We start from the raw sequence: 23,441 nt of genomic DNA on the forward strand, positions 1-23,441 counted from the left end.
CTAGGGAATCCACTTCCAAGATGGGTCATTTACATGCTGGCAACTAGTGTTGGAAGTGAGAAAGCCTCAGTTCCTGTCACATGGAATTCTCCCCAGGGCTACCTGCATGTCCTCATGACATGACAACTGGCTTCCCCTACAGCATGTGATCCCAGAGAGGGAAAGCAAGGAGAGAGCAGTGCCTCCTGTGACCTAGTCTTGCAAGTCACACACTGACATTTCACCATATTCTACTCTTTAGGAGTAAATCAGTAAGTCCAGACCACATTCAAGGTGAGGAGAATTTTTTTTTTTAAGCCCCTACTCTTGAAAGGAGAATATCAAAGAATGTGTTGACATTTTAGGACCATCACAGCATCCATTATGATTCTTGCCTGATTCAGTTCTTACTCTGATAGCTGCAAAATAGTGATTTTCCAGTTATCCTGTATTATTTTTGAAGCAAATTCCAGCATCATACTTCATCTGTAAATATTTAAGATAAATATCTGAAAGATAATGATTTTTAAAATGTGGCTGGCTGGTTAGCTCACTTGGTTAGACTGTAGTGTTGATAACACCAAGGTCAAGGGTTCAGATCCCCAGATCCTTGGATGCCCCTATGGACCAGCCACCCACCCCCAGCCCCCCAAAAAAGATTTTTAAAAATGTTATGTACCTTTAAAATGATAATTAATATTAGCAAGTAGCAAATCAGTATTTAAATTTTCATTTGTCTTATAAATGTTGTATTTTTATTGAGATATAACTGCCATAAAATTTACTTTTATTAAGTGTAAAATTCACTAGTTTTTAGTATATTCACAAAGTTTTAAAACCATCACCACTGTATAATTCTCTCACTCCAAAAATATACACTGTACCCATTAGCATTCACCTACCATTTCCCACCAGGCCCTGGCAACCACTAATATACTTTCTATGTCTATGAATTTGCCTATTCTGAGCATTTTATTTATTTATTTATTTTTTGTCTTTTGTCTTTTTCCGTGTCTGGCAATGGATCGCAACCCTCAGTGTTGCCCCCGTACCAGACCGGGGACCGGCAACGGGATTGCAACCCTCGGTGTTGCTCCCGCGCCTCGCTCAGCCAGTGAGCGGGAACCGGTCTGTACGTGGGATCCGAACCCTCGGGCGGGAGCGCCACCGCGCTTCCCAAGCGGCGCACTATCCAGTGCGCCACCGGGCCGGCCCCCTGAGCATTTTATATAAATGGATTCATACAACCTGTGGTGCTTTTCTTTCACTTAGCATAATGTTTTCAAGGTTGATCCATGTCATAGCATGAATCAATACTACATTCCTTTTTTTATTTTTTTCTATTTTTATTGAATCAAAATTGATTATATTTTTGAGGTTCAACACTGAGATATGTTGATCAAATCAATATTACTAGCATATATATTGTTACAAGTCATAATTATTCTTTATGCCCCTTGTCCAGTCCCTCTTCATCCCCCTTTTGCTCTCCCTCCCCAATCACTCTAGATTTCTTCTCTCCTTCTGAAAGAATAATGGTTACTCTGTTGATTTGGTGGCCAAATGATCTGTCCAATGCTGAGAGGCATGATCAGGTCCCCCAATACTATCATAAAGCAGATGTCTCTTCTGTCACTCTGAAATGGGCTCTGTGGAGAGAGACATCCTCCTCCTTTCTTTATCTCTGCTGGTGACTCTCCTTGTGTCAACACATTCCAGTGGCTGGCGGACCATCTGCATGTTGGTCGTGGCATCTAGCCGCCTTCGTGGCAGCCATGGTTATCATGGTAGCTATAGTGGGCCATCCACATGGAGGAGATGTTTTTGGCATGTTCCTTGGTGCTGGTGCTGTGCCTGGTTTTGGAGAGTGTCCAATCCCCTGCTCCATGTCCTGGGTCCCTGAGTGGGCCCCAAGGCACTGGCACAGTGAGCCTGGTTGTGGGCGGGGGGTCCAGTCCCCTTCTCCATACCCCGGGTCCCCAGGCAGGCCCTGAGGCATTGGCACTGTGTGCCTGGTTATGGGAGGGTGATCCAATCCCCTTCTCCATGCCCCAGGTCCCCGGGTGGGCTCTGAGGTGCTGTCACCGTGTGCCTGGTTGTGGGAAGGGGTCCAGTCCCTGGCTGCTAGCCCCAGGTCCTTAGGCCCTGAGGCATTGGTGGTGTGCCTGGGCCGGAACTAATTTTTTGTGCTTTGCTCACTTCTAACATGGGGGAACTTCCTGTGGGAACCAGTAGTTGAGCTGTGTGGTTAAGCTAAGTTGCTGCTTTGCTGATGTTTCCCTAGGGAAGGCTTTTTGTGCAGCTCAGGGTTTAATGGTTGACCTTATAGGTACTTTCGGCTCTCCAGATACTCGGTGCACCTGGGTTGTGTAGAAACTCTCATCTGGGCCTGAGTTTTTTCATCAAACTGCACCCCATGCAATTCTGCATTCCTGACCGGTCTTCTCTGAGTGGTCCTGTGCTGATGGGGGGCGGATCAGCTGTCCTTGCTGTGTCCCAGTGTTCTCCCGGTGGGCCCATGTAAAGCTAGGGCTTACAGACCCCTCGAGTCTGTTGCACAGATTGGGTTACAAACCCTCCACATGGAGGTGGGTGAGCTAGGTAATGAGGGGGGGAAGGTTCTGGGAGACATGGGTATAGAAAAATGAATGGGTTTTATTCAGATCTAGGAGCAACTGTCCTAGTGGCTTCTCTGAGAGTTCTGAGAAGCACTGTAGATCAGAGCTGTTAGTCTTTTATACTTAAGTCCACAACCCTGGACACCTAGGTGACCATACACAATTTACATTAAGTAGTAACAAGGAACACCTGGGGATATTTACAGCAAATGCTCATCAAGATTCTGAACATCTGTGGGGCCCTGACATTTTCCTATTTTTCCCAACAGCCTGTCTCCCCCACGGCCCATGCTCCAAACACTTCCCATGGGACAGGCCCTGCACTGGTCCCTTGTATTGACTCACCAGCCTCTGATTGGCTCCCCTTTTTCAGCTGTTCTGGCTCTTCACTCCTGTGTGGGTCCACGGGAACCCTATTAGTGGTCTTGCTGTCCTAGGGGTCACCAAAGTCCTCTTCCCCCCTTCTGCCTCCAAGTAACTCCATCTAAAGGGCACAGCTGTGGCTTCTGCCAGCTCCTGCTCCATGCATTCCAGCATTAAAGTGGCCGTGGCCCAAAATGCTGAGAGCAGTTTTTTCTTTCTCTCATCGTAGTTTCTCCCACCTTAATGAGTTCCACAGGTCTCTACTCCTCTTCACCCGAGCTCCAGTGGCCTCAGCTTCACTGATGTTATATTTTTATAGTTGATTTGTTCATTTGTGGGAGAGAGTGATGCTGGGGACCGTCTATTCTGCCATCTTGACCAAAACTTACATTCCTTTTTATAGCTGAAAAATATTCCATCATATGGTTATACATCCAATTTTTAGCTATTATGAATAATGCTGCTATGGATACTCATGTACATGTTTTTGTGTGGAGTCATATTTATTTTTAGTTTGTTTGAATTAGGACCAAAATAAAGTCCACACACTGCTGTTGATAAATCTTTTAAGTCTCTATAGGTTCCTTCGCCATTTCTTTATTTTTTATTTTTTTTTCCAATTTGTTGAAGAAATTGAGTCATTTGTCCTGTACAGTTTTCCAAAGTCTGGATTTAGCTGACTGCATCCTCTTGCTGTAATTTAACATGATCTTCTAACATCTATAGTTAGCTGGGTGTAGAGGCTTGATCAGATTCAGACTTGAGGGGGGATGGGGAGGCAAGATTACATTGTAGGTAGTCTGTTAATTCTACCAATATAATGTCTACTTGTCTCTCTCTCTTTTTTTTTTTTTTTTTTTTGTATTAGCCATTGATGATTATTGCCTAGGTCCATTATGGAATGAGAACTTGTGATACAGTAATTCTGTTAATCCTTCTTTATCTATGAGCTGGAATACGGTATAAAGAAAAAACTTGCCCTCAACTATTTTGTTACTTATCCTGTGAGTATATAAAATGCAGTATACAATGCTCAAATCTTTCCCTTTATTTACTAGTTTTCAAAATTGTTTGGTTCACAGGCCAACCCCGTGGCTCACTCGGGAGAGTGCGGCGCTGGGAGCGCCGAGGCAGAGGGTTCGGATCCTATATAGGGATGGCTGGTGAACTCACTGGCTGAGCGCGGTGCGGGTGATGCCCAGCTGAGGGTTGCCATCCCCTTACCTTACCGGTCACAAAAAAGAAAAGAAAAAATGGTTTGGTTCACTATCGTATGGCCAATTATTTGTGGGTTTTTTAAATGAGCTCAAAGACCAAACATTTTGGATATATTCCCGCCCATTGGAGTTACTATTCTTACTCTTGCCCATGTTGTTCTCTCTTTGGCCGATGGTTCTTGTTGACTGGTTGGTTCCCAAGTCTTTTGACATGACCCTAATAGTATTTGATTGTTCCTTGATATTTGCTATAATAAGATATTTTAGGATCCTTTGTACATTTCTTGCCCCATACCTGGAATCGGCCTTTTCTTTAAGAATCCTTGGTTCCTGGGCCGGCCCGGTGGCACACTGGGTAGTGCGCCGCTTGGGAAGTGCGGCGGCGCTCCCGCCCGAGGGTTCGGATCCCATGTGGAGACCGGTTCCCGCTCACTGGTTGAGCGAGGCGCAGGAGCGACACCGAGGGTTGCAATCCCGTTGCCGGTCCCCAGTCCGGTACGGGGGCAACACTGAGGGTTGTGATCCGTTGCTGGACACGGAAAAAATACAAAAAGACAAAAAAAAAAAAAAAGAATCCTTGGTTCCTTTAGTGGGAAATATTGCTCACTTCCATAGCATTGGTAATTGTTTCTAGGCCTCTTCAGCAGAAAAAGGAAATATGTTTCATTCTTTTTTCTAAGTTTATACACATAATTGCAAAGCAAACCCAGGACAAGGGTTTTACTTATCCTCTTCTATTTTATATCTCCTTTCTCCTATTCAGAGAATCCCAGTTCTAAATGACTCTAGTAACGACAGATTAGATTATTACTCATCTGCTTTAACCCACAGTATGCTTGCAACAGTCTCAGAATACTAATACCAACACCACCACTAATAATATGACTAAAAACAGTTAAAGATTTTTTTCCATCTTTTTTCCCTTGGGGTGTATTCCATTAGTAATACAAAAATTACTGTTTTGATTTAAAGTTTCTCTTTGTGTGGTTATGCCACCCACTGGATACTCATTTAGATTTATTAGCTTCATCTTTTAATTTTGTTTTATAATTATGTAAAATATTTACATGCTTGCAAAGTCAAGTTTACAAAACAAGATATATTTAAAGAAGACTTTTATTTTTATCCCTTACCTTGTTCCTTCCCTCTCCTTAACTGTTTAAAAATGTTTATAATTCATCTTTCCATTTTTAAAACATAGCAAGTATATATACATGACATATGACAGATTTTACTACACACACACACAAACTTTCCTCCCTTTGCTCTTTAATAATAATAATATATTTTGGAGATCTACTGTATGGATCTGCCATTATTTAACCAGTCCTCTACTGATGGACATTTGGGTTGTTTCTGATCTTGTTGCTATAACAAATACTATTGAAGAAATAACAGCCTTGTGTATACATTTAAAAAGTGCTTTTGCCAGTTTTTCTTTGGGACAGATTCCCAGAAGTGGGATTGCTGGTCAAAGGGCAAATGCATTAGTAGTTTTGCCAGTTAGTGCCAAATCCTTTACAACTATCACACTAAGAGGGTAATTTGCAGGACCATCAGCAATGTGTGAGTATGCCTGTCTACTCTCCAACAGTATGTCACTTTAGGACTTTTGCTAATTTAATATGTGAGAAATAGTATGTTGATGTTGTTTTACTTTTCTTTTTCTTTTTTTTTTTTTTTTACATTTCTCTAATATGAATGAATTGAGCACATTTTCTTTTCTTTTTTTTTTTTTTTAAAAGATGACTGGTAAGGGGATCTTAACCCTTGACTTGGTGTTGTCAGCACCACACTCACCCAGTGAGCAAACCGGCCATCCCTATATGGGATCCAAACCCAGGGCCTTGGTGTTATCAGCACCGCACTCTCCCGAGTGAGCCACGGGCCGGTCCCGAGCACATTTTCATATGATTAAGAACCACTTGAATTTCTTTTCCTGTCCATTCATTGTTCATCTCACAAGTTCATTTTCTTTTTTTTTTTTTCCCTTTTTGTCTTTTTTCGTGACCGGCAATGGATCGCAACCCTCAGTGTCGCGCCCGTACCGGACTGGGACCGGCAACAGGATCGCAACCCTCGGTGTTGCCCCCGCACCTCGCTCAGCCAGTGAGCGGGAACCGGTCTGTATGTGGGATCCGAACCCTCGGCGGGAGTACTGCCGCGCTTCCCAAGCGGCGCACTGTAGCAGTGCGCCACCGGGCCGGCCCCACAAGTTCATTTTCCTGTAGGGTTCTGGGTCCTTTTATTTTTAAAAACTCTTTATATATTAGAGATACTAATACTAGAGTATTTTTTCCCAGTTTGTCATTTGTCTGTTTACTTTACCTACAGTATGTTGCTCTATGCAAAATTTTATTTTTCTGCAAGCAAAATTATACTTTATCTTTTTGGTTCTGGAGTTTGGGGCATAGTTAGGAAAGTTTTCCCTACTCCCTGGTTATAGAGGAATTTACTCATGTTTTTTCTGGTACTTCTATGAATATACATCTCCAATTGTCTAAGCACCATTTGTTGACAAATCTATCCCTTCCCTGTTGAATCCTTGGAACCTTTGCAAAAAATATGTGAGGATCTATTTCTGGATTCTGTTATATATCATCGATCTATGTCTGTTCTTATGCAGTACCACATTATTGTCATTATAGGATAATTCTGAAATATTTTAGTGTGAGTTCTCCAATGTTCATTTTGTAAAATTTATTTTGAGTATCACAATCCTTTGTTTTCTATGTAAATTTTGGAATCAGCTCATCAATTCCTACAAAAAAAAAATGTGTATCAGTGTTTTGATAGGGATTGCATGAAATCTGCAGATTATTTTGGAGAGAATTGCTGTCTTAATATTGATTCTTTCTACCCATGGACATGGTCTATTTCTCCATTTGTTTAGATCTTCTTTAATCTCTCTCAGTAATATTATGTAGTTATTAGTGTACAGGTCTTACACATCTTTTGTAAATTTACTCCTAAAATGGTTTTCTTTAATGTCATTATTAATGATTTTTTTTTATGGTTGATAGTGCATAAAATACTACTGTTTTTTATTTTTATATATTGATCTTGTATCCTGAGACCTTACTAAGTTATTAGTTCTGGTAGTTTTTGTGATTCCTTCTAAGCAATATGCCTTTTCTTTTTCTTGCCTTATTGCCCTGGCCTAGTACCTCCAGTACTGTTTTGAATAGAAGTGGTGAAAACAGACATTTTTGTCAGTTCCTGATTGTATGTGGGAAGTTTTCAGTCTTTCACCATTGTGCATACCAGCTGTAGGTTTTTCATAGATGTTCTTTAGCAGGTTGAGGAAGTTTCCTTCTCTTCCTAATTTGCTGTTTGTTGATTTGTTTGTTTAATCATAAATGGGTCTTGGATTTTGTCAAATAGTTTTTCTATTGATGTGATCCTGTGGTTTTTCTCCTTTATTTTGTTAGTATGGCATATTATATGATTTTTCAGATGTTAAACCAACTCTTTCATTCCTGGGATAAACCCTACTTGGTTACCCTTTTTTTGTGTTAGGAAGTTTGTTTCTTTAACTCCAACTCATTTGATGTTAATTTATTTGACAAATCCTTCTCCGTAGTGTCAGAGACATTTCAGTACTAATTACAATTCCAAAATAGCGGTCTGAATAATTTTACTTTAATTCAAACTCCCTTTGTGACCTATACACTACTTTATATAGGTTTTGTTCAGTTGTGTGCCTACTATGTGCCAGACATTGTTAGGTGCTGAGGATACAGAAATAAATGGGATAGAGATAAGCGTTTGTCCTCACAACAGTGGAGAAAACAATCAAAACAAGTAAATAATATAATTTGGTGAGTGTTAGGTAATATGGGGTGCATTACAAATTTAAATTAAGGGAATCCAAGGAAGCAGAATTTTTTTAAAGTCTCCTAGAGACAATTACCTGAAGTGTACGTTGAATTTCTTTTTCTTTTTTCCAAACCCTTGTGTTGAGGGCTGACTCAGTATATCACAGTGAGGGAGCTGCTGTAGTACTCATGCCTCCCCGACGCAGAAGCAGGTCATCTGTGGATGGTTTAGCATCAGATTCCCATGAATGGGAATGTGCATTGCATGATAGGCGAGGGGCAGCCATCTTTCCAGTTTGCCCCATTTCCCAGGACAAGGGGCTCTCCATACTGGACCCCAGTCACAGTGCACAGCAGCGGTGCATTATGCAGGTGCAGTGGCCCATTGGTGGTGATTGCAGGGGACCACAAAGGACTGGCTATCCAAGGCCAACCAAGGCTCCATGGCACTGCCATATCTTCCACATGGGCAGGCTTCTGACTTAGAGGCTTTCAGTCATAATCCCATAGATGGTAGCTTCACCCATTGGCTCCTCAGCCAAGCACATACATCAAATGTCTGAACCTGTGGTTCCTCTCCTACTGAGCAGGATTACCACAGCAACAACACATCATCAGTAGGATAAAACTAACCTGTCTCATAACGGTCTAAACCAGCTCACGTTCCCTATTACTCAGTGAACAACACTTGGTGAATTCTTCTCCTAAGTGCTAGGAAGAGCCAACGTTGAAGGATCAAAAAGCAGCCATGAATGAATTCCTGGCTGCCAAAAGCCATCCCTGTGGTAACTTTTTTGACACCTCCTGCTTAAAACCCAAAAGGGTCAGAAGGATCATGAGGCCTCGTTTTCATGGTCTGTATTAAGATCAAGCGATGTAAGTTAACTTTAACCAGGGTTACCATATCATTTACCATCCAAACAGGGACACTTTTGAGAGTAAGTGCAAACAGGCATAAACTAGGATGTATGATTATCCAAGACTTAACCAGTCAATGGAGAAGAGTGTTTAAGGCAGAGAAAACTGTGTATGTAAAACAGGATAAGACCCATTAAAGTAACTGAAACATTCAATTTGGTAGGTTTGTAAACTGTAAAGAAGAAAATCAGGCCAGAAAAGCAAGCAAGCAAAGACCAGATTCTAAAGACCTTGTAAATCAGAAAGGAACCTGGATTTTAGGTCAAGGGCAATAAAGATTCTAAGCAAAAGCCTGTTGTTAATTTTTTTTTTTTTTTAAGAAAATTTGATTGCAGCATGAGATAAGCAGCCATGAACTATTTCAATAGAAATCATTAGGGTTTGGGGAGGGTGGGGTAGAGAGTGACCACTAAGGGGGTTTTTGGGGGTCATGAAAATTGATTGTGGTGATGGTTGCATAACTGTGAACATACTAAAGACCATTAAATTGTACACTTTAAATGGATGAATTGTATATGTGAATTACAGCCTAAAAACCTGTTATTTTAAGTTATTTAGAAAACTGTTAAATTATCCAGGTGATAGGTGATAGGGGCTCTAGATTAATTTATTAGAAGTGAGGATGCATTAGAGATCTGAGAACCTACAAGGCCTTGTGACTGATGGAATACAGAGGTGAGGGAGAGGAAAATCAGTTAACTTCCAAGTAGGCTTAAGGAGCCGGTGGATGACGGTGCCACTTACTGATAGAACCTCAGCTACAGGCAAGTAGTGGGTAGAGAAAGGGGGTGCGGGATCTTAAGATATGTTGAATTTGAGACACCTTTGATGTATCCCAGGTAGATACCCAAGTCTGGCTCTCAGGTGAAAGTCTGGGCTGAAGGTTGTCAACATATCAGTGAAGTGAACAGGATTGCCTAGGGCATGTGTGAATAGAGGAAGATCAAGACTTAAGAGATGGTTATAAGTGAAATGAGCGATAGTCTGGAGGATGACCCGAGATAGGAAGAAAACCAGGGGAACATAACCTGACAAGTCCACCTTAGAGTATTTCAAAGTATTCAGCAGTGTAAAATACTATCATATGTCAATGAGCAAGTAAAAAAATTAAACTTCTACTCAGTGGAGTGACAGTGGCAGAAACCAATCTCACATGGGCTCAGTGGTAAATGGTGAGATATAATTCATTAGAAGACATGGCATGGAGTTAGATTAGTGAAAGAGAGAAGAGAGAAAGGGTTAAGGAAGGAAAGATTTTTGTTTTTAAAAAGGTTTGATCATGCTAATTTATATTTTTATTTCAAAATGCACATAAAAATCAATTTATTGGTAACCTTTTAAAGAGTTTTTATAGGGATCAAAGTTATCATGTTGCTGTAGATTGGATGCTCCCTCAAACTCATTGAGGCTTAATCTCCATTGTAACTGTTTAGGGTGGGAAATCAATCCTATTATGATAATTAAAAGGTGAGACCTTGAAGAGGTGATTAGATTTTAGAAACCTGCAGTAGTGAATGGATTAATAATGGCAGTCGGGGCATGATTCTGAGGGTTTTAAAAGGAAAGTGAATGAGGAGGTTGGTCTCTCTGCTCCACCATTTTCTGCCACAAGAGACCCCTGGGTCACTGTCGCCACCACCAAGGCCTTCACCACCTGTGTTCCCTGGACTTTGGACTTCCCAGCCTCTGAAACTGTAAGAAATAAATTTCATTTTCTTTATAAATCACCCAGTTCTGTATATTTTGTTATAAGAAATAGAAACAAAGTAGTACACATGTGAACCATAAAGTTAAAATTATCACTTTGTGTGTGTGTGTGTGTGTGTGTGTGTGTTATTGAAGCATAATCGATTGTACATATCTGTAGGATACAGCAGTGAGTATCAGTACCTGTGGGCAATATGTCATACTCAAGTCAGGATAATTAGTATGTATAACATTACTCAATGTAATCATATTTTGTGACCATGTACCAATTACTCACTAATCCCCCTCCTCCTCTGGAGGCCTCAGTTCCATTCTCTCCTTTTGAAAGTTCAATGAATTATTGTATCTTTTATTTATTTATTTATTTATTTTTAGTTCCCACTTATGAGTGAGGACATGCAGTATTTCTTTCTGTGCCTGGCTTATTTCACTTAACATAATTTTCTCTTAGTTCATCCATGTTGCTTCAAATGGCAGAATTTCATTCTCGTTTATAAAAGAGTAGTATTCCATTGGGTATATATGTCACATTTTCCTCATCCAGTCCTCCATCAGTGGACATTTAGGTTGGTTCCAACTCTTGGCTATTGTAAATAGAGCTGCAATAAACATGGGAGTGCAGGTATCCCTTCCACATGATGCTTTCCATTCCTTTGGGTACATACCCAGCAGTGGTATTGCTGGGTCTTATGACAGTTCTAGCTGTAGTTGTTTGAAGAACCTCCACACTGTTTTCTATAATGGCTGCACTAGTTTACAGTCCCACCAACAGTGTAGGAGGGTTCCCCTTTCTCAGCATCTTCAGAAGCATTTATTTTTTTTCATAATGGCCAGTCTAACTGGCATGAGATGATACCTCAATGTGGTTTTGATTTGCATTTCCCTGATGATTCGTGTTGTAGAGTATTTTTGCATGTGTCTATTGGTGATCTGTGTATCTTCCTTTGAGAGATGCTGTTTAGTTCCTTTGCCCATTTTTTAATTGAGTTACCTGTTTTACAGTTTAGTTTTTTGAGCTCCTTGTATATCCTGGATATTAATCTCTTCTCAGATGCATAGTTTGCAAATATTTTCTCCCATTCTGTAGGTTAGGTTGTCTTTTTGCTATGTTGTTTCTTTGGCTGTACAGCTTTTTAGTTTGATATACTCCCATTTATTTTTTCTTTTGTTGCTGTGCTTTTGGGGTCTTATTCATAGTCTTTGCCCAGTCCTACTTCCTGAAGTGTTTCCCCTGTTTTCTTTGAGAACTTTTATGGTTTCAGGTCTTATAGTTAAGTCTTTAATCCATTTTAAGTTGGTTTCTGTATATGGCAAGAGGTACAGGTCTAGATTCATTCTTCTATGTATGGATGTTAGTTTTCCCAGTACAATTTATTGAAGAGGCAGTCTTTTTCCCAATGTATGTTCTTGGTGTCTCTGTAGACCAGCTGACTGTAGGTTTGTGGGTTGATTTCTGGGTTCTCTATTCTGTTCCATTGGTCTGAGTTGTTTTGGTTACTATAGATTCGTAGTATAATTTGAAGTCAAGTAGTGTTATGCTTCTGGCTTTTTTTATTTTTTTACTCAGGATTGCTTTGGCTATCTGGGTTCTTTTGTTGTTCCATATGAATGTTAGGATTGTTTTTTTCTATTTCAGTGAAGAATGTCATTGCTATTTTGATGGGGATTGCATTGAATCTGTAGATCACTTTGGGTAGTATGGACATTTTCACAATGTTACATCTTCCAATCCAAGAGCATGGCATGTCTTTCCATCTTTTTGTGTCCTCTTAATTTCTTTCAGCAGCAATTTGTAGTTCTCATGGGCCGGCCCGGTGGCGCACTGCTATAGTGCACCGCTTGGGAAGCGCGGCAGCGCTCCCGCCGAGGGTTCGGATCCCACATACAGACCGGTTCCCGTTCACTGGCTGAGCGAGGTGCGGGGGCAACACCAAGGGCTGCGATCCCGTTGCCGGTCCCGGTCCGGTACGGGCGCGACACTGAGGGTTGCAATCCGTTGCCGGACATGGAAAAAGACAAAAAAAAAAAAAAAAAAAAATTTGTAGTTCTCATTGTAGAGATCTTTCACCTCCTTCGTTAAATTGATTCCTAGGTATTTTATTTCTTTGGACTATTGTAAATGGGCTTGCTTTCTTGATTTTTCTGCTACTTCATTATTGGAGTATCAAAATGCTACTGATTTTTGCATGTTGGTTTTGTGTCCTGCAACTTTACTGAAATCACTTATCAGCTCTAAGAGGTTTTTTTTGGTAGAGGCTTTAGGTTTTTCTATATATAGAATCATGTCATCTGGAAACAAGAACAGTTTTACTTCATCTTTTCCAATCTGGATGCCCTTGCGGATTTCTTGCAGGGCTGGTCATGTGGTGGTGGACTCCTGCAGTTTCTGTCTGGTAAATACACGATTTCTCCTTCATTTCTGAAGGATAGCCTTGCTGGATATAATGTTCTTGGGTGGCAGGTTTTTTCTTTCAGTATTTTCAATATATCATCTCATTTTCTTCTGGCTTGTAGAGTTTCTGTTGATTGGTCTGTTAGTCTGCTAGAGACTCCCTTATATGAGATGTGATGCTTTCTCTTGCTGTTTTTACAAGTCTCTTTTTGTCTTTAAGCTTTGCCAGTTTGACTATACCGTGTCTTGGTAAGAATATTTTGAACTAAATCTGTTTGAGGATCTTTGGGCCTCCTGGATCTGAAGGTGTGTGTCTCTCCCTATACCTGAGAAGTTTTTATTTCATTGAAAAGTTTTCATTGCCTTTTCTTTTCTCCACCCATTCTGGAACACCCATGATTTGGATGTTTGTGTGGTTAAGGTAGTCTGCTAGCTCTGCTAGATTTTCTTCACTTTAAAAATGTGTGTGTGTTTGTCTGCCTGGGTTATTTCAAAAAGGCCATCTTCAAGATCAGAAATTTTCTTCTGCTTGTTCTAACCTGCTGCTTGAGCTCTCAGTTGTCTTTTTTATTTCATTGAATGAATCCTTCAGTTCAAGGAGTTCTGCTACATTCTTTCTTAAGGATTGATCTCTTTGTAAATTTCCTCCTTCATATCCTGGATACTTTTTCTCATTTCAAGGTATTGTCTGAGTCTTCTCATATTTCAATGAGTTTCCCTAAGACTGTTGCTCAGAATTCCTTTTCAGTCATTTCAAGGGTTTCCTGCTCTATGGGATCTGGTACATGAGAATTACTGTATTCCTTTGGTGGGGTCATATTTTCTTGTTTTTGTGGTTTTTTTGCTTTTGTTTTTGTTTTCCCCTAGTATCTCTATGTTGTCTGGTCATCTGGTAGAGCATTTGTTTCTTCTATTACTCTTCAGTGGGCTTTGAGGAGACTTCCACCTCTTTTTCTGGACTCTGATGGTGACTCTCCTTGTATCAATATATTTGAGTGATCAGTAGGCCACCTGTACAGTGGCCAGGGCTACTGCTGTGGCAATGAGCCACCCTTGCCACAGCAGTGGCTGTGGTGGACCACCCATGCAGAAGCAGTGTTTGCAGCAGTGGCAGGGGCTGTGGTCCCCAGGCATGCTCTGTCTTCTGTCAGGTGGGGACTGCCTATGGCTCCTTGATCACATTTAAAAGGAAGGACCAAATTGGAGAGGCTGAAGCTATTAAAGGAATGAGCTGGCTGCTTAAGAATCTGCTGTGGAGAATTACTTAAATGTTAACTTTTGGGAGGCAGTGGAATCATACAGCAAACTTTCTAAGAAGATTGGAAAGAATAAAATCTTTAATATAGATGCTTAATACTTTTTTTTCTGAATAGAAGAGAAAGAAGCAACGGTGGATACACAAACAGATAGATTTGGTAAAGAATAGTTGAGGAAGTTTTTCCTTATTACTTTTCCTGTGAAACAGAAGTGATCTGCCAATAGAGGAAGAGTTGGGGAGGGTGAAGTTTTAATGAGACTAAAGGTTTCAAATTGTTACAGTGAAGGACAATCCTAATATTGAGAACCTAGTTGAGGATGGTAACTGCAAAATTATGGTGGCACAAATTGGTACCACCATGTGGTTTCCTGTAGCAGTACTCAGCAACCCAGGTGTAAAGGAGACATGGCAGATAGAATTGAACCAATCTAAGATTCAGGTTTTGGGTTATAAATTGATAATAGGGGAAAGGAAATGTAGGATATTGCCACAAGTGGCAGAAGTATTAAAATGACAGGTAAAGGAAGAAAAAAGTGACTAATAAATAATGTGGTATATTGGGGCCGGCCCAGTGGCGCACTATCCAGTGCGCCGCTTGGGAGGCGCGGCAGCGCTGCCGCCCGAGGGTTCGGATCCCACATACAGACCGGCTCCCGCTCACTGGCTGAGCGAGGCGTGGGAGCAACACCGAGGTTTGCAATCCCGTTGCCGGTCCCTGGTCCGGTACGGGGGCAACACTGAGGGTTGCGATCCGTTGCCGGACACGGAACAAAAAGACAAAAGACAAAAAAAAAAAAAAATAATAATGTGGTATATTGGGTTTGACTCTTTCAAACTTCCCAAGGTCCTCTGTACTTATCTGCTTTCATTCAAAATTTTTATTACCAATTATATAGTATACTGTGCCACACTATAGGGGGATGCAGCTGTAAATAGGAAAATCCCCTCCATTAAAAACACAGACCATTTTATAGAAAAGCACCGACCTATAAGACTACTCAATAGAATAACGGGTACAATTGACAAGATCAAGATAGAAGGTACTAAGGATGTGAGAAGGGATTCATTTTATCATATGGTAAGAGGTGGTTATCAGGGAAATATTCATTTTTAAAATGCCTTAAATAGATCTTGAATAATACAGAAAGACAGTCATAGGCAGAGTTAGGATGAAAACCATCCTGTGTGAGTAGCATAAAAAAGTATAGCAAAAGAACGATCAGAAGTTAGGTTTATGGGAAAATAAAAAAAGAAGTCTGCAATGGTAATTTTAAGCCAAATAATAGAGAGCTTTAAATGTGCTGAGGAATCTGGACTTCATTCAGTAGGCAGTGGAGAGGCAGTTAAAGTCTAAACAAGACTAATGATGTGCTCTAGGAAGACTGGTAATCTACAATCAAATCCTCTTTAGCTTTTAAAGTACAACCCCAAATGATTCTAATATGCCAGCAGGGTTAAAAGGCACAAGGGGGCTGGCCCGGTGGTGCACTGCTACAGTGCGCCGCTTGGGAAGCGCGGAGGCGCTCCCGCTGAGGGTTCGGATCCCACATACAGACCGGCCGCTCACTGGCTGAGCGAGGTGCGGGGGCAGCGCCGAGGGTTGCGATCCCGTTGCCGGTCCCGGTCCGGTGCGGGCGCGACACTGAGGGTTGCGATCCGTTGCCGGTCACGAAAAAAGACAAAAAAAAAAAAAAGGAAAATAAAGTTTCTGCTCAGGTAGTACAACGAAAAAATGAATGTCAGATTGGAGCCAAAGCTGTCGGCTTCAGAGGTAGCTTCTGACCACACCTAAGCCTAACCTCTCTTCCCCAGTTATAGGCCTCCTCGGGACTCAGGCATGGCTGGATCCCAGGCCCAGCAGCCAGACGGTGAACAACGCAACAACAAGGAGCCACAGCCCCAGGCAGACCTGGGGAAGGCCCAGCTGCTCTGGCTGCCTGCCTAACCTCTCAACAGAAGCTTCTCCTGGAGCCTGACACCCCAGTCTGTCACAGGGTCCCTCCCATGGGATAATCTCATGTATTAGTTTTCTATTGCTGCTGTAAAAAATTTCTACAAAGTTCATGGCTCAGAACACAAGGAAATCTTATAGAGAACTCAATATACATACTTATAACTAGCTAAGCTGACCCAGTAAAACCAAAGCTAAAAGACAGACCATTTTCATCACAAAAGAAAAACAGATTTTGAATATATACAATTTATTTAATAAATTAATGTCATTCAAAATACAGTGCCAGAACATTATGCAGTTGAACATGCTAGTAATGTTTGTCACGAAGCACCTGTGCTCATGTTAGATTGGTGGCGCCCCACTACTGCTAGTGGTTCCTGGGATTAATGCCAGAGCAGCCCTAATTATCTGCTCTTCTGCACAGCTAGTGCAGAGAATTCCTGAACAGTTCACCTTCCTAATCCTACCCCCACAACACACACACAACCAGTTTAAAAAAAAAAAAAAACATCCTGACAGCTAACATACCTATACACAATCACTCTACAGTAATGCTTGTTATTAAATTAAGATGTAATGACCTGGTTAACCCACTCTAAATCTTTAAGATGGAGAACTACATCAGCAGCAGGTAGTTATATGCATGAGCCAATGTTAATGTAATACAGAAAGTGGAGGCATTTACTGATTAAAGCTCCACGCAGACCCGCACAATGAGGGGCTAGCAATTCTTATTGCAAGCCCAGCAACGTAAGTCCACACCTGGTAAATGACCAGTTGATTGGAAGACCTGTATTCTAGATAGACAAGTATAAGTTAGTGAAAAAGAATACATGCACCTAATAGTATAGTTAGACTGATCCTGCAGTCATAGCTTTCCCTGTGTAATACCAAAAAATTATGGAAGATCTTCCTCAACTATAGTATAGGATTTAGACACTTCTATACCAACACAGACATTAGTGTTAAGTGCAGGTGAATCAATTACACTGAAAAAAACTATATTCCAGGACTTCAGAACAGAAGCACAGGAATGAAATACACATACTAAAATAACCTCAGCACAACTTGTGATAAACACACTAGGAACAGGAAACTACTTTTATAAGTGAACTTTTTGAACTGTACATACACAGGGCTAACAATGTTAGATAATCCAAATTCTTATGTTCTCTTGATACACATAAAAGCTTCTCAATTATTGAATAATCTATTTCATATTATGGAAGCATATCTTTCTGTAAGACTCACTGATATATATTATACTGATGCAAATAAGTAGGGCACAAAAATAAAATTTATCAAAGATAGACTTTTATGTACTCATATTTAGTCTTTTCATAGCCTCTCTTGTTTAGCAAAGAAAATGACACAGCACATAAATCAGGCGTACACTCCTTAACGCCCCCACTATACAGATGGTAGTGCAACCATTTCTCCATCCAGTTCAAACTCCTCTGTCCCATCCGGTGAAAAAAGATAAGTTGGTGGTTTCCATGGAGATTCTTCAAGGCAGGATGGATAAAGTTTCCCCACAGCGCATCGAAAATCTCTCCCTAAGTCCCATAGTACACGTTCAGATATATGTTGCCGCAGAGACCACCTGTCAAGTTCCAGATCATACTGGTAGGTGACGTATTTAGCTCTCTCATTTAAGTGGGTTTCTCGCATAAACACACACAGAGAATTTGAGATCACAACAGCTCTTACACAGGGGTCAGAGTACCTCTTGGCAGGGATGTTGGCTGCCATTTTCCACTCATTTTTATTCACATCATAAATTTCCACAGTTACTGAAGACCCATCTAGACTTCCAGAGGGGAGTCTTATGCCAGAATTGGTAGCAATATGCAACCCTCCAATATAGAAAATTTTATCACCAAAAGCTGCAGCTGAAGCAAAGGACCTGCTAGTCTGTCTCATGGCCATTTCTACCCATGAATCAGACCTTGGAAAGTAACAGTACATGAGGTTCAGTGTCATCACATAAATGCAGTCATGAACCACAACTGCTGCACTCCACTGCCAAGCACAAGGCAAAGGGCTTACCATTGTCCACTCATCCTTCTCAGTGTCATATCTTTCTACGGTCCTTCGATTAAGTTCTCCACTTACATTATCTCCTCCAATTGCATAGATATAGCCTTCACAGCAAACCAAAGACGGCTTTATACGTACAAAAAGCATTGGGGTCTTTGGAAACCAGGTATTTTGCTGTGCATCAAACCAATAAAAGCAATTCACAGTTCTGAAGGCAGTCTGAAGTTTGCTTGTTTTACTGTGATTTGTTTTTGTATTTTTCAGAGGAACTTGACCCCCTGCTATATAGATGTCATTATCAGGAGTTACAACGGTCCCAACCTTATGCAAGTCAGCTGGTGGGCTGCAAAGCTTGTAAACTTTTTCTGCCTGGGGACTGTAACAGACAGAAGAGTAAAGACTACAAGGACTTTCTGAAGATGCTTCAATAAAAATCATCATCTCCTCTTTAGTCATCCCAAGTCTTGGTTTAAAAAACTTGGGCATGGATTTATACAGACCTTGAACCACTACAGACTTATCATTGGGTGGCAGACCTTGAAACCAGGCTCTCTGTGTTACTTCTGAAAGTGCATCAATTCTGATTTGGCTAAGAACTGAAGACAAATACTGGGATCGTGATTCTGTGTTGTACTCCAGCCACAGCATAGCAGCTTCTCGAACGGTTTCTTCCTTTTCTACATTTAAATTGTCACTACTGAGAATGTCTATCAGTAGGTCATGTGATAGCTGCATGAAAGCTTCCTGGTGATACACAGCAGTGAACTTGTGCTCCACCATTCTTTTTGCACTTTGTTTTCCACCATTCTTTTCGCACTTTGTTTTAATTCCTCACAACTGAAGAGATCAGCAAAACTTAACAATTGCACACAATCCTCTGCATTTATTTATTTATTTATTTATTTTTTCCTTTTTGTCTTTTTTTGTGACCGGCAACGGATGCTCCACCATTCTTTTTGCACTTTGTTTTAATTCCTCACAACTGAAGAGATCAGCAAAACTTAACAATCGCACACAATTCTCTGCATTTATTTTTTTAATTAAATATTCTCGACAACGTTGCAACACATCTTCTACCTAAAATGAGAAGGGGGAATAAAAGGCTAATAAGGACAGGACAGACAATTTTATTTTTATGAAAGCTATAGGTATATTAATCAGATCTCCATACTACAATTTTTATTTTCAGATACATATGTTTGAGCTAAGAGATAAGGTTTTCCAGTAATGGTAAACTTACAACACTATGCATAGTTCTGCATTTCTTTTTCCTGCTTAGTGGCCTACTTAAACTGTCCTATTTAGGAACCAGTAGTACAACATTATATTGGCACTTAAAAACTGAATAGCCTTAAGGGATAGGTAAGAAAGTTCATGTATGTTATACTTTTCTAGGCTTTAAAAAATATATAATTGAGAGAACCATATGAAAACAATGTAAGTAAATTATAGTATAGGAAATGATCACTGTTGAGTAGCTGAATTCTGGTTTTCTCAATTTAGACAAGATAGTCACATAAAACCAGAAAACCATGCACAATGAGTAAGAGTAGTTATCTGCTATTCTTACCTAAAGGGGCAAGATAAATCAAAGGCACAATAAATACATTTATGTGCAGTTACAAGTTACCTATATTTAAATGACCCATCTTAAACACTCTATATTTCCTAGATTTTTTTTTCTTTTGAAGGAAAGTTAGATCTCAGTTGAATCAGAAATGCTACCTACTATTCGTATTCAGCACCATAGTGGTTAACTAGAAGCACTTACAGTGGAGTCAAGCTGCTTGTATTAAAAACTTAAATTGGCCGGTTAGTACCTGTATAATATTAAGCAATAGCTTTACCTCTCTATGCCTCAGTTTTCTCTTGTATAAAACTGGGAAATATTAGTTGTCTACCTCAAATGATTACTGTAAAGCATAAATGCAGTATCTGGCACATAAAAATATTATCACTTCCTGTGGTTAACAGTGAAAGTTATGTTGGTAAGTCACAGAATGCCCCATCTAAGGCTTGCCAGGGTAACCCAGTCCAAGAGGCAGAGTCCTGTTTTGCAATTGGGTAAGCTTATGCATATAGCTGTCATTAATATGGCAGAATAAACTTATAAAAAACTGTGAATATTTACAGTATTGAAGTGTTTCCGGAATCCAAATTTCTTAAAATTCTTCCATTTCTTAGCAACTATGAAAAATGCCTGCTTTTATTTCCTGGCTTTTAAAGTAATGAAAACTTGCAAGCTATAGACAGCGTTTACAATAAGCATTTCTCCCTTTCAAGTTTGAATTTAAGATGTGAACGGCTTTGATTCTAAAGCATCAGGAAGCTACCATAGCCTGTTTCCTCAAAATTGTAGGTATAGTAGGACACTGCATAATTTTATAGACAATAAGAGTGCAAAAGTAAAAAGGAAGACATAGGCATGAAATGAGTTCTGGTTCCCAGAGTTACACTCTGGTATTGACATTCTACCAGTGTCATTCAAATTCATTCACCACACATTTATGAAGTACCTAATGAGGTACCATGAACTGTGCTCCTTTAATTTAACCTTTGGTCTAAAGGTTCTCCCTCTGGAGAAACTTTGCTTCTGAAATACAAAGCGTTATTCCAAAACAGGGAAAAGAATGAGGAAAATACTCTTACATTCCTCTTAAAATGTAAAAAGGGAATATGAGGGGGGGAAAAGAGTAAATTTTGTGTACCATACATAAATATACCAGGCTTGCCAGTTAGCTCAGTTGGTTAGAGCATGGTGTTATTACACCAAAGTCAAGGGTTTGGATCCCCTTACTGGCCAGAGGCAAAAAAAAAGAAAAAGAAAAAACTAAATCCAATCATACATAAATATATAGGTCATCACTTTTTGATTTTTGTTTAAATACTTCTTAATAACTCAATACGATCACATAACCATTATAAATAAGTCTGACAATTTTCAAAGAATCTTAAATTTTTTTGTGAAAAGTAACACCATCAAAAATTAGTATATGTAAGCTTGAAGCACAAAAAAATTGAAGCACTTAAACTCAATAAATACTATCAAAAATTCCTTTTACTTGAAATCTAAGTTTTCAGGTATATTAGGCAGAACATGAAAACAGTATGAAATTTTTACCTTTTTAATTAACTAAGTTAAATTCCCATCATAACACTAACTAACTTATTGGCTGATCAAATCCTATTCTGTTTTTACCTTGAACATTTTATAAAAAGAAGAAAACTTTTATCTTCTAAAATCTGCATCAAGGGCCGCCCCGTGGCTCACTCGGGAGAGTGTGGTGCTGATAACACCAAGGCCATGGGTTCGGATCCTACATAGGGATGGCCGGTTGGCTCACTGGCTGAGTGTGGTGCTGACAACACCAAGCCAAGGGTTGAGATCCCCTTACCAGTCATCTTTAAATAAATAAATAAATAAAATCTGCAATAAAAAATATTACATAGATATATCACTGGTGAAACAATGTTTCTTGACAAAATAAACCAAAATTCATGTATATAATTGAGGAAAAAAACTGCTTACCTGTAGGAAGCAAGCTGTTTCATAAAGCTGTTCTACAGTGCTGTCATTTATTACCAAGTTACCCGTGTATGCATAAGTTATTATTATCTGTAAGGTGGCAGCATCCACATTCCTCAGGTGTACGTGTGTCTGTTTGCTTTCACTCAGTCCACTCATGAACATGGCCCTACAGTAGAGAGGGGGAAACAAAGCTTAAGGGTTTAGTGTAAAACAAAAGTAGAGCTAAAAAGAAAAACTAGACAACACGGGATGTTTTTTTAGGATATTTACTTACAGGAAAGACTTTTGAGGTAGACAACAGAAAAGGTTATAATCCAGTGCCAAAGATATACCAGACTATTCCACTATGCCATTCTGACTGAAAACACCAAAATTCCATTTACTCCTCATATTCATACAATGGAATACTATTCAGCAATAAAAAGGAAGTATTGATATATACTGTAACATAAATGAACCTTAAAAACATGCTTGGTGGAAGAAGCCATACATAAAAGACCACATATTTATGAGTTCATTTATATGAAATGCCCAAAAAAGGTAAACATATAAAGAGACAGAAGGTAGAACAGTAGTTCCCTAGAGCTGTGGGTAAAAATGGGGAATGACTATAAATGGCACACGGTGATTGAAATGCTCTAAATTAGACTGTGGAAATGGTTGTATAACTCAGTCAATATACTAAAATTCATTTCATTGTACACTTAAAAATGGATGGATTTGGGCCGGCCCCGTGGCACACTCAGGAGAGTGCAAGGCTGGGAGCACAGCGACGCTCCCACCATGGGTTCGGATCCTATATGGGACTGGCCAGTGCGCTCACTGGCTGAGTGCAGTGCGGACGACACCACACCAAGGGTTGTGATCCCCTTGCCGGTCACGAAAAAGACAGAAAAAAAAAAAAGGATGGATTTTATGGTGTGTAAATTATCTCTCAAAGCTGTTTAAAAAATTCATTTACTCAATTTCCTAAAAATGTGCAGAACGGTTTCCCCAAAATCTATTATATACATGAAACTATGCTAGAAAGGTATCTGGTATTGTGGAGAATACAAAGTAAAATGCCCATATATACAGGTGAGAGACGCATATTACTGCAAGCGTAGGAGAGAAAAGCCCTTGCATGTAGCAATCAAGAGCAGTTATCACTATACTTACTAGCCTGGGTCCTTCAAGGACAAGGAGATGAGTAAGGAAGGCATTCAAAATAGGTAAAATAGGGTAGAACAAAAGAACCATTTGTTTAAGGGGCATAGCTGATACAAGGGGCTCATGAAGGACACTGGAAAATGACTTGGAAAGATGAGTGGCAGTCAGACCACAGAGTGCCTTGACAATGAGACAAAGGAGTCTGAGCTTTTCCTTGTAGCCTGGATTTAGCATGATAAAATGTACTATAGCATGAATACTGTGACAGGTCAACCTCAAGAGCTAAAGGCTGGAGACAGGAAAATTGGTTGTAAGGCTACAACAATAATCTAGATGAGAGGTAAGAAGAACCTGACCTGGGGTGGCAGAAATGAAAATAAAAACTATTACAAAGAGCCAACAAGATCTAGTGATTTTTTTTTTTTTTTTTTTTTTTTTTTTGTCTTTTTCCATGTCTGGCAACGGACCGCAACCCTCAGTGTTGCCCCCGTACCGGACC

The 23,441-nt window shown here is 40.0% G+C and overlaps 1 protein-coding gene across 1 annotated transcript; it reads right to left on the reverse strand.

The window, feature by feature from the left end:
• Positions 1-16,450: 16,450 nt before the first annotated feature.
• LOC103590245 (kelch repeat and BTB domain-containing protein 2-like) lies at positions 16,451-22,288 on the reverse strand. Its single transcript, XM_008572448.1, has 3 exons — positions 21,794-22,288; positions 19,195-19,341; positions 16,451-19,035 (listed from the first exon to the last, which is right to left on the reverse strand). The coding sequence occupies exons 1-3, from the start codon at positions 21,953-21,955 to the stop codon at positions 17,635-17,637; spliced, it is 1,710 nt and encodes a 569-aa protein (XP_008570670.1). The 5' UTR covers positions 21,956-22,288; the 3' UTR covers positions 16,451-17,634.
• Between the last annotated feature and the right edge of the window lie 1,153 nt (positions 22,289-23,441).

Source organism: Galeopterus variegatus, unplaced genomic scaffold (assembly GCF_000696425.1).
Source record: "Galeopterus variegatus unplaced genomic scaffold, G_variegatus-3.0.2 Scaffold785, whole genome shotgun sequence".
In the NCBI taxonomy this organism is placed as follows: domain Eukaryota; kingdom Metazoa; phylum Chordata; class Mammalia; order Dermoptera; family Cynocephalidae; genus Galeopterus; species Galeopterus variegatus.

Coding starts and splice junctions, on each gene's coding strand:
- LOC103590245 (XM_008572448.1), bottom strand. CDS start 21,955: ATGTTCATGAGTGGACTGAGTGAAAGCAAACAGACACACGTACACCTG. Junction 19,342..21,793: donor AAACAGCTTGCTTCCTACAG/GTAAGCAGTTTT, acceptor TTCTCATTTTAG/GTAGAAGATGTGTTGCAACG. Junction 19,036..19,194: donor TGGTGGAGCATCCGTTGCCG/GTCACAAAAAAA, acceptor AGAATGGTGGAG/CACAAGTTCACTGCTGTGTA.